Genomic DNA, 12,692 nt, shown 5'->3' with positions numbered 1-12,692 from the left:
TGTGTGTGTGTGTGTGTGTGTGTGTGTGTGTGTGTGTGTGTGTGTGTATTTGTGTGGTGACGCTATTGTTTCCTCTGCGGTTTGTCTTATAGTGCGCGCATGCGGTGGCGTAGTATAGGATACGATTCTAGAATAGCTCCAAAAGAAAATAAAGTAAATATTCCGCAGCGCGTGGTCTACGAACCGTAGTCCAATCAAGTTAGCGTGAAAAACGCGTGTATTGAGTGTAATACAATATATAACAATGTGGTTTATGTTTGTATAAATATATAAATAATACATAAAGATATTCAATATTTCGTCGCGTGGTGTCGTTTTTAAATAATCGAACGTTCGGTGTTTTGATCGATTTATATATTTGTGGGCTGTAGCTATAATATTATAAGTGTTAGACATTTTATACTTAATTCTTTAAAATTATGTGTCATGTGGTTTATATCATTATTATTATTATTGTTGTATAATATATTTGTGAATGTTGTATTTTTTTCTTTGAGTATTATGATATATATTTATTTATTATAGTATGAACAAACAATCCGACGATAAAAAAGATGTAAATCCATCCAACTGTCTAAACGGTTATCCGGGATGAGAAAAAAAACTAAAAACTCGATACGTATAATACTATAATGTACACATATTATATAGTATATGCTTATAATATATACGATATAATACAGATATATGTTTATATAGAGGTAACCGGGTATCAGTAAATTATGATGATGAATGATGTAATTACAATATATGTTCGAGGGAAAGGACGCTGACAATGATGACGGTCAAGAATACGATGAAAGTAACAAATGGAATTTGATCGTCATTATATATTATGTTGATTTCGTTTTCTTGTTATTATTATTAGTTGGATTGTATTTCACGGCGTGTAAGCATACGGACAAACGTGGAGATTTCTCCGATCAACACTTGTTTGGATGATGTACCTAGCCCGTAATAGGTATGTTAAGAAAAAAAATTGTTAATGGTCACTCAGAACGATCAAGAGGAGACCGATATTCATTATATTTTACTACACACACCCACGTATAATAATCAACCACATATGGAATTCGACGAAAGTTAGACAACATTATATGTTTTGACCTTCTTTAACGGTTTTCTTGATTTAGAGCCATTGACCAATTATTTTTTTATTTTTTTGTTATGAGCACTATTGTATTTATAATATTATGCTCAAGGTGAAAATAATCACGATATTTTAATAATTTATCGATCAATAATAAAAGGTCGATAGTACTATAGATACCACTATTATACCTACGTAGAAAAGTTATGGTACCAATTCGCTTTTAATCTATTGATTATTACTGATGTGTATATTTTACACACTTGTCTCAAAATTATTAAGGAATAAAAAATTAGTTAGAAAAAAATTAGTTAAGAAAAAAACTCTTATATGAAATTAAATTATAAAATTAAAATCAATTCATTATATCAAATAAAATGTGATATCTGTCTACGAAAATAACGTAGCTAATCGTTTCGAAAATAATATAGAAGTAGGTATCATTATCAAGTCATAATGTAATATCTTAAATATATAGTAAATATAGTAATAATTATTTTTTTTTGTCGAAGAATTTTGAAAAAAAAAACAATTAATATTATATTTATTGATGACTTGCTTAATTTCTGTCTGTGCATAAACATACTTTTAAACTGTATAATTACCATGATAATCGTGTTTCATCGTAATGACATTATATAAAGTTAAGTCATGAAAAATAGTTGAATAAAATAAATATGCTCTATAAATATTAAAATATATATTATATATTATTTTAAAAATGGAACGATTTTATACATTTCAAACAAATAATAATTTTTAAATTAAAAAAAAAAAAAGTAAGAGGATATAAATATTGTTTAAAACAAGACACAATATTATTAAAACACTTATTTATGTGTTATTGAAAATAAAATTGTAAAATTGTAAACATAATAATATAATTATATTCAAATGTGGTTATAGCGATAGAACTTAGAAAATCGCACACAGCATTATTATGATATAATATCTATAGGACAGATATTTTTTGTTTCGTCTGCGGCCAAATGTCTTCTGGTGTGTACAGCTATTTTATTAGATCGTTCCAACAGAGTTTAAAGGACTGGTATATTTTATACATTAAAATGTATATTTTATAGGCGTGTTGTTACATTGATTTTTTTTTTCTTGAAAAAAATCATGTTTCGTATAACAATAATATTATAATACAATAATAGTCTACCTACTCAAAAGTCTACTCGACAACAAGTGTATTTAAAGCAATCGTTTTGTCCACTCAACAATTATTTGCACAGGTTAAAATAATTATTACTATTATTAGGAGATATAGCTATTAGCGCGGTGCATTATATTATATTTATAATATGTTATGTACAAAAACTCATTTACAGGTGTGGTCTGGCCAGGGTTGCAGTGTCGTTATATAAAAGGGCGGGACCGGTTGTTCTTGTTAGACTTCTAACGAACAAATTTGCCGGTTCTTAATACAGAGCATATAATAAATATATATATATATAATATATTATGTATTGTGCGATTGCATTTTAGAAGTTCGTGCGAAAACAAAAAGTTGACTGCCCATAAGTGGGCACGTTGTCGTTTCACGGGCTTGCCACCGAGAAAAACTTTCCACTGTCAATCGAGCTCGTCGACAGTTTATCGGCAGCTTCGAGTACAATAGCACACGTCGAAAACCTCACACACTGTACGGATATATTCACATATTAAACCCAAATTACCCGTGTTCGTATTATAGTATATGATATTGTTGTATTCTGCATAACTAGCGAATCAACAAGTCGACGCATCATCGATACTGCGAAGAAATCGCACTGTTTTTGCTCGCACACCGCCTAGTGATATCGATACTCCGGCGCGTGCGAGATGTATGATACCGGCTGGCAACGGCATACACTTTCTTCACTGCGCGAAACGATCGACGGGTCTTGAAAACTGGTTGCATTCGGTGTTGTGGTCGGGTTGCCGACGCCCAAATAATAATTAACGCGCGTTTTGTGAAATCACTATTAGCAGCTGGTTGTCAATTTCAGGATGCATTTATGAAATTATTCAAAACGATTAAATGAATAAATAAACGGGCGAACGATTAAATGCCGAACTGGAAATGGGGTACCTACCTACCGATTGCTATATATTATACGTATTATTTTCATGTATATAATAATACTTAACGAACATTTTTCTCGTATAATACATATAATATATGTTTATTGTATATACTCTGCTCGAGTGTGTCGGAGATATTAGCTTGCGTTCAACAATTTTATGTAATCACTTTCAAACTTTGTCGTTTGCGCGCTAACCTCCACACATATAATACTATAGTCTTATAGATATATACAGCATAATAGTTATTACTTATTAAAATAGGACAATCCAGTTTATCGTTATTCACTTGACAAACCTTGAAACATCCAAACTCAGTATAATGCATTATAATAATAATAATAATGTAATAATATGTATTAAAATACGATACGTGTTGCTCAATAGCTTATCAGTTCAGCTACGAACAAACTTATATATATATATATACGTATGGTGCAAGTCATATAATATATATATATATATATATATATATATATAAATATCAGCTCTGGACGCACTTAACCATTACCATCGAGGTCATCTGAATCCTTCGTTATATATATTTTAATATTATTATCATATTAAATACAGAAGCGATGTTCAAATTTATTTTCAAAACCAGCTACACAAATAATTGTATACATAATAACACACAAACGCCAATTATGATGTATGATAATATTACTACAACGCTCTCAATATTATGTTTTATATTTTGTCTTTTTTTTTTTGTCAACAACGACAATGGTGTTTGAGTTGTATTTTGTAGGTAAAAATACTTAATACACAGGCGCGAGTTTAAAATTTTCATCTGCGGGGTTTTCTAAAACGTTTTTCAAAACAACATTTAATACCGTAATAGTGTTGTAGAGTATAGAGTCACATTAAAATACATAGGTGTAGAAAAAGAATAGCAAACAACACAAATGGCAGGTACTTAGGTTTATTATATATTCGTTAGTATATGCATATTACGACGTAGTTGCGTACATTACGACGAGACGTCGCGGTGCCCGGCTGATGAATATCTTCAATGGGTGCGATTTGAAAAAAATGAAACCATCAAAACAGCGACGTTGTTATATTGCTGTACATCCGCTTTGTCACGTTTTCCGCCCACATCAGTAGGTAATGGAGAGATACAACGTGTAAGTTTTGCGACGAAAATAGCAGGCCGATTATATCGCTCTAAGCGTGAGAACTAGCTTTGACGAGGGCCACACGCGTGTATTTGTGTTATTAAACAAGAGTGTATACATTTATGCAAATCGGTCGTCCGACGAGCGACGCGGTTTCAATGTGCTTTTGATTCGAAGTTCGTGCGTCACGTCCCACGCCGTCTGATTTTGTCTTCGATCGCGGGGCTTTGGTTTCTTAACAGTAATATAATATAATATGTATAATCCGATTCATAGCAGGTTTATTTTCGCAAGTACATGTATGTTCTTTTTTCAAATCGCTAACGACCTGTCCAATGTCCACGGTATACTTATTCGGGGGTCTTAGAGTATAGGCAGGCATATTGCATCAGTGGTTGTAGTGTAGTAGTAGTAGTAGTAGTAGTATTGATATAATTTCTTTTTTTTTCCTTTATTTTTTATTGCACCGTCCGAAAAGTGAAATGAAAAGTGATCGGCAGTAAACACATGCATCATCGTGAATGGACATGTGAAAATCGAATTTGTTCACACGATTTTGCAGCGCCACCGTTTTTCCGGAAAACTATTGAAATTTCGTTGACTTTATGTTACAATATATTATTATTATTATTATTATAATACTGTTATAATGATAATAATAATTTAAGCAAATCGTTCAACGACGCCGCCGTGTAGGTATACATTATACAGTATATATACTTTCGTCTCGGTCCGGACAATATGTCTCCTGCGGTTCTGTAACTGACAAGAACCACATAATTGACATGCATAATAATATATAACACGTCGTTTAAACATTATGTGTAAATTGTTTCCGCTACCTAGTCTCTTCTTACTGCGCATCGATTAACCACGCCGTAAAATATACGACGTTGGATACATATTATTATTATTATTATTATTATTACATTGTGTGCCTTATACACTTTATACAGTGCATATTTACAATTCACCCAATTACTGAAATCAGTTATATTCTATTATTACCTTTATAAAAAATTATGTACGTACAAAAATCAATTATTTTTTCAGCTCGACGTAGACGTGCAAATACAATTATACAATGTGAATGTTAATTCCTATACGTTCACACAGGCAATTGTGATGTACCTATGGTACTTACAACTTGTGTTTGGCATATTCGGATTATCTGAATTTGAATAATTCAAATATTCGGATTTCATGCCCACTACTACCTACAACCTATTCGTGCATAGATAATGTACCGTATTAGGAAAACCGAGTAAATCCAACATTGTACGTTATCTGTTGCGTGTATTGTACTTACACGTATAATTACGTAAAATATAAAATTTTTTGTTTCATATTGTGTTCTTAGTTGTCGGAATTTAATTGATCGTCTACGAAACAAAAAGTTGAAGCGTAGTGTGTGTTCACTTTTTGAGTTTCGGTTTAAAAATTATTTCGATAATCGATAGTCAACAATACTCACCGGCTGTCGCTTTTCCTATTAGTCTATTGAACGACTTTAATAATAATAATATATACTATACGAGTGTTTATATTATCGCCTATATATTATTATTATATATAGTTAGAATACATAATATATTATATTGAATAGTTAGGACAGATAGATATTGAACGTAATTTTGTATATTTTATGAATATTAAATATTATTCATGACATATCTGTATAATTATATATACATAAATGACACCGCTTGCATGCCTATTTAGTGGAATCGTGACCATAAAACCGTCGAAATGGAAAGGAAATTATATGTTTACTGTAACTCTGCGTGTCAACGACAAAGCAGTATAGTGTATATGTGCGGGGTGACGACGTTTTTGGTAAAAGTATTTTTCAATATTCGATTTGATGTTAAACGTCTTCGTGAGTTTGAAACGTCCGCTGTTCGGTGATAATATTTACAACCATAATACTTAATTATAATGCGTTTATTACGACACTATATTATAAGCCACGACGGTGCGAAAACGAGAATTTTATTATGGTAATTACATCAAGATTGTTTGGTATCTATACATGCACACAGAAAAATCAAAAATCAATTGCAGGGATTGTCGTTTAGTCGTTCACTTTTCCATAAACGAGGTTTTCAAAAACGTAAACCTAATTTTGAGTGATAAATATTAAAATATAGTATAATTCACTGTTTAATTCTAACCGGTAACTATTAGTAATATCTATATAATGCCGCTTTCCTTTCACTCTCACATACAATAATAATAAATCTATATTATTTATCATATTATGAGCTGGTACGCTGCACTATAATATATATGTATATATATATAATTTTCGAGTGATAGTGTCGTATCGTCTGTTACGAATTGCGATTATGATTAGTTTTCGGTGACGAAAATCGCACATATCTGCTACCCATGGCGTATTTGGATAATATTAAGTGTCGCGATGGGAGGTTAATTCGGCAGAAAACCACACGAAATCCGGCGGACGTTCCGTGTTATAATAATATTATGTGCGGTAGGTATCGCGCCATTTTTTCAAACGGCGGTGATGACAATTGTTATTACTTATTATTCAAGTAGTTTGTGACTATTAACTCCGGATTTACTGCAATTATGATTTTATTCATCCTGGAATGATCTCAATCAGAGATACGCACTCTAAAAGAAAGAAAAAAATGTAAACGAAAATGTAGGTCGTACTATGGAGGTTACGACATATTGTTAATTGTCAGGCATTCGGCATTCGGCTATCGACAATAAGATTGAAAAATGTTATAGCGTCCAAACCAAAAGTACATAATACAGCGTTATTATCCACTATGCACTGCTGTCGTGTTTCGTATTTTTTCTTTAATTGTATTAAAGACACGACGACGACGACATTGTGTAATGCAATTTTTGTTTTCTATTCGCAAACCAATAATTTTGTCGTCACGTAATATGCGAAGAACCGACCGTAATATACACGCAGGAATGGTAATTATGGTTCGACGTTCGCCGGTCGTAGACTTTGAAAAAACCGCATTGTCGGTTTGTCTCCGCCAACGATTTCAACATATAATATCTATAGGCACTACCTATTTATACTTTATACTATATGCTGCCGAAATGCTTCCTAACATTGCTGGGTAATCAGTACATTATATAGAAATTTGATAATGAAAAAAAAGTTTCGTAATTTATTCATTACCTCAATATTATTACATTCCTTAATATTTACATTTTCTTGTTGGTATACTTTATTCGCGTTAACGTATTCGACTACAGCACACTGCACTGCCGCGACGCCCAACGATATTTTCGAAAATGAATCTGACACCATTCTGCACATTTTTCAAAAATGTTTTAGTCTTATATTTGCATATTAACATAATAAACCGTCCTACAAATTATTTATTTATAAATACATATATACCATATGCGTTATGAAACATTAACATAGAGCATAATATATACTTGTATGTGTATATATATAAGACTTACATAAGTGGCGTTGAAGTTCTCGTGGGCAGTCCTCCCCGCGGGCTATTGTACTATACTATATGCAGGTATAATATGATTATAAGCACCGCAATAATATAATTTATGCTCAAACGCGTATATTATATACCAATATATATTATTGTATCGCAATGTGCACCCATACACTGTCCGTAGTCGATTTTTGCCAATTTAATATTAAAAACATTTATTGAATCCGTTTTATTCGATCTGCGACATCAACAGCTGACATATCATATGATAAACGGATAACACGTGTTTTTGGAAATTTGTTGGCGCAGATTCATATATAAAGGGTCTAATATTATTTTATATAGTTAGCACTTACATATGTACATATATATATATCAGCTCAACGTTGTAGTATATATATGTGTGTGTGTGTGTATGGTGTATGTATGTGTTTGTATATATTTTACGCATAGTATATATACATAACCATTCGACTTTCTGCCGCCAGAAAGAACGATATCGCGAAAATCGAGTGTGGTCCAACTGGTTTTCGTATCTGTGTGTAAAATAATAATAATATATCTAGTAATGGCTGGTAGTCGTGTATAGTATTGCTCGGAGGCTTCCGGCTCCGGTCGGCCCGAGGAATTGTGTCAGACTCGCCGTCGCTGCTCCGTGGTAACCCACGACCATACACCGCCGTCATCCGGCGATTATTTTCCCCTTCTTACACCCGTCGTTGTGCCACATTATTTTCTCGACAAAACCGCCAAATCTTCTTTCCCGGACAAATCTATTCCTTCTTCTTCATATTATTAATATTATCGTCATTATTTTACTGCGTCTCTTATTTTTTATTCGCTACGAATCGCATTGACCGATAATTGTCATCGTCGTAACTTATCGTTATGCGCGTTTTTAGCAAAATCGTGAAAAACGTCATACATAAATATATATACAAGCCGTAAATAATAATATTATTTGCGTGATTGTAAATATATATCTATAAATAATTTTGACATTTTAAGTTTTTTTGACATTTTTATTCTCAATTTTAATATTCCATATTATTATATATTTTTTGGCGAGACTTTTAAGATTTATTTAGGTTTACCGTGATTTGTGTAATATATCGTATGAATCTTGAATTGGCTTTTTTCTTTTATTTTGTCTTATGACCGTGTGTTAATTGTAGGTGTATTTAAATTTAAACGACACGTGTGTTTGATCTGGGTGTTTGGAGGAGAGAGGAGAGACTATAAACTAACGAGGTGTATGAGTTCTCACAAAACTGTCTAACGTCTCCGGCGGATTTCACCTGGAACCGCTATGGCTGGTCGCGCCAACAGGTTCAGTATCTTTTACATCAAGAATACAATCACAAAAAAAAAAAAAAAACACCAATTGGGTACATTGATCTGTTTTTATTCGTTTGATAAGTATTTTGGGACGTGAAATTTGACAATAAAATACTTTATCGATTACAAACAATATACTATACAAATACATTACATAGGTATAGTATTATAGTTGCGATTCCATTAAATATGAACTTAAATTTATCTGCATTACAATATATACATAATAATATAATTACTACATTGAGTTAGAAATGAAAACAATAATTCAAACATTGTAATAAGTATATATATCGTTTTAGGTGACGAATAAAAAATGTTCTAATTTGAGTTGATTTTGAGTTATTTCTATGTATTGATAAATCAATATAAGGATCATTAAAATAGCCATCGGAAATATAATATGCACAACTACTTTCGCCGCCAACGGGGGATACAGTTTTTAGACACGAAAATTCTATCATTAAAAGACGAATGCTATTATACATAAACACACGCCTCGATTCGTGTATAGACGTAATAAAACCATATTCATACGTAGAAAGTATTTATGCGATAAAAAAAAAAAAAATATGCAAAACAAAACACGCATAGAAGAGGCTGTTGCAATTACGTTATGTACGCGGAGACTTCAACGCCTTGTCGCAAAATAACTCTTCCTGGATCAACTCGTGTACACGCAGTTCATAATCTCGTTTTGATTAATTAATTTTGATCACTATTATTCGGATTACAATAATAATAATATTATTAATACAATGGACTTTTACTTTTCAGTACGTGACAAACACCGACGGCGCTTCAAAAAATTAGTTTTTTTTTTTTATATACATAACACATCTGCAATTTATTATGTGATATAATCGTCATACTGATGATGGTACAAAAATATAATAAATGTCATCTCTTCGACGATAATATAATATATTAGATGGTCTTATAACTGTTAGCAAACACTAATAGTCAATATACTGTGGTTGAAAAACAATAATAGTGAAAAATGGCAATGGTTGTGGTTTTGTAAGCAGCGTATAAAAAAGCATCCACCGTACAATATTACATGTTATGATCGGATAATATTATGCTAATGAAAAACCTAATATTATTATTTGTACACGAATGAAAGTATGTTTTTCAATTTACATGTTTTTTTTTTATATTCCCATTGTATTTAATTTGTTTCAAATAGTATCCGACCTTCATCGTCTACTGTTCGCTATTGTTCGTTTTGTGTGGGTATATATGTATACACATCGTTTATCATAGCGCCCCGACGGCGCTCCAATAGAATACACCGAACAATGATAATAATATATCATTTCGAAAGAAAGGGAAGACGAAAAACGAGTAAATCGCGAGTAAAAGATGTACCTATATGAATTTAGACTTTTATATACATTTTATCTGATTTCCAGAATTACAGTAGAAATTTAATGTTCGTATACAAATAGCTACTACTTGATGGAAAAAAAAAATAACGACTATGTAACTTATGGTGACTTTAATGCAAGCTTAAATGTCATCATGAGAGCCGTTACGCACCAAAACAAAAAATAACAATATGAGATACCATGATTATTATAAATAGTTTGATTTTGTCGAAAAAACATTTTTTTTTAGGATCAAAATAGAGTATGAAATATCATAAATTACATTATGATACCTACTTAAATAATGCTCTAATAACTGTTTTTCAATCAAACTTCTAAGCGTTTAAAACAATGTGATAATAATGCAAATTTAAATATCTAAATTAATTAGTATTATCATGTATATTTCTGATATATATAAAATCGGAAAATAGATAGGTATATTCAATATACAGTTAACGTCTTAAAGCTCAAAGTTAATAACTTTAGTATGTTGGTGATATAAAATTATTAAATGAGTACTTTAAAGAGCAAATATTTTAATTTAAAATAATTAAATTCTGTGAGATGTTGACATAAAATGAGTCGATTTGATATTATGGATTGTTGTAGAAAATAGTAACCACTAATAATTATGAGTATCTATAATGTATCTAATATCTATATGGTAAAAATGATAATTCGTATTTTATCAATATTTTTGTAAATTATATATAACTGGATGAATAGATGAATACAGTTAAATAATTATTAAGTTAAAAATAAATATCGATTCACTTACCTTCACTTAAAGCTAAACAGTCAAAAATAAATAAACTGCCCAGCAATAGGGCAAGTGTTCTGGCGGGCAAGAGCTTCTTGCGCTTCGTAGCCATTATAGCAAGTTTGTCAATTTCACAGTAAATCCAAAATTTAAACTGACACTACGACGGTAGAATAAACAACGAGCTCGTAATCCTGTGATACGCCAAACATTTCGTAATACTTATGTTGAGTTTACAACATATTAAACTTACGCACGATAAAAAAAAAAAAAAAAAACTTAAAAATAGTTAAAGGGATTTAAAATTATGTAAAAATTAAACAAAATATGTATAACAAACAAACCGTACGGAAACGATATAAAATATAAAACCTTAAGTAAACACTGTCGGGAACAACCGGAAATGTTTAAAATTGTGTATACATGTGAATATGCGCGTGCGTTTATATGTGTATTATATCGTAAAATTGTCGGCGAAACCACTGTGGTTCACTCACGCGATTCGGACATGGTGCCGCGGTCTATGCCAACGAACGAATGAGGTTAACCTCAATCCACTGCCGCGCGCTGGCACAACAGATCTTTCACCGTGTTTCCTTCTTCTTCTTCTTCTTCTTCTTTTTCTTCTTCTAAACACAGCGCTATACTCGAACTATTACTACCATTACTCTAACTACTACTACTACTATTACTATTATTACTACTACTAATACTACTACAACAACTGTTTTATAGATATCTACCATTAAGCTATATAGTAGTCACTATACTACCGCCGCCACCACTTCCTTCCCAGGAGAAGGGCACGAAATAACAACAATAATAATAATGTTCCGACTATTTTTCTAGTCGTCGTCATCGCAGAAGTGTAAGTTGTAATCTTATAAAGTCACCGTTTCCGTCATTAATTAAAAACTCACCGCCGCTGACGGTATTTGCTCGTTGACCTCTGCTACGATACGTCGACCAAATGACCCGTAACCGAGCACACACACACACACACACACACACACACGCACACACACGCGCGTACGCACGCTCGCGTGTATGCAGTCTACACACATTTTGCAAATCCAGCGTAGACTACCCTAATGTGGCGGTGATGACCGTTGCGGAAGATCTTCTGACGACCTAATGACTGTCGCCATTGACGGTTATTGTTGGTCTATAACGTTTACGACTGCGCACGCGTGAGCATATAATAAAATCATTATTCTAAAAATTTATTACACGCATGTCAACGCCGTAATGATGCGTTTGCGTTCGTTAGGTATGTATATATATATATATAAATATGTATATATACTATATATACTAGTCTCAACGGTAATATTGTATTTTGAAAGGACGCCAAAATATGGTTAACAGCAGTAAATTGTTAAATACCTACCAAGTAATATTTCTTATTGATTTTTAACAGCTTAGTGTAGTAAATGCGTAGATTCAAGTGCGCATATAGAAACGTCAGAACGCATTCACGTTGAAATG

General features: G+C 32.0%; 1 protein-coding gene across 1 annotated transcript in view; it reads right to left on the bottom strand.

The window, feature by feature from the left end:
- Positions 1-11,745, bottom strand: part of LOC112592014 — a 78,166-nt gene extending 66,421 nt beyond the window's left edge. Inside the window, exon 1 of the mRNA XM_025336011.1 lies at positions 11,223-11,745. Coding sequence (XP_025191796.1) covers positions 11,223-11,316 — 94 coding nt within the window. The 5' untranslated portion in view covers positions 11,317-11,745. The remainder of the gene's footprint in view (positions 1-11,222) is intronic.
- Positions 11,746-12,692: the final 947 nt, after the last annotated feature.

Source organism: Melanaphis sacchari, unplaced genomic scaffold, assembly GCF_002803265.2.
Source record: "Melanaphis sacchari strain LSU unplaced genomic scaffold, SCAv2.0 Contig0_pilon_pilon, whole genome shotgun sequence".
Lineage (NCBI taxonomy): Eukaryota > Metazoa > Arthropoda > Insecta > Hemiptera > Aphididae > Melanaphis > Melanaphis sacchari.
This window is presented reverse-complemented; position numbering and strand designations above follow the sequence as displayed.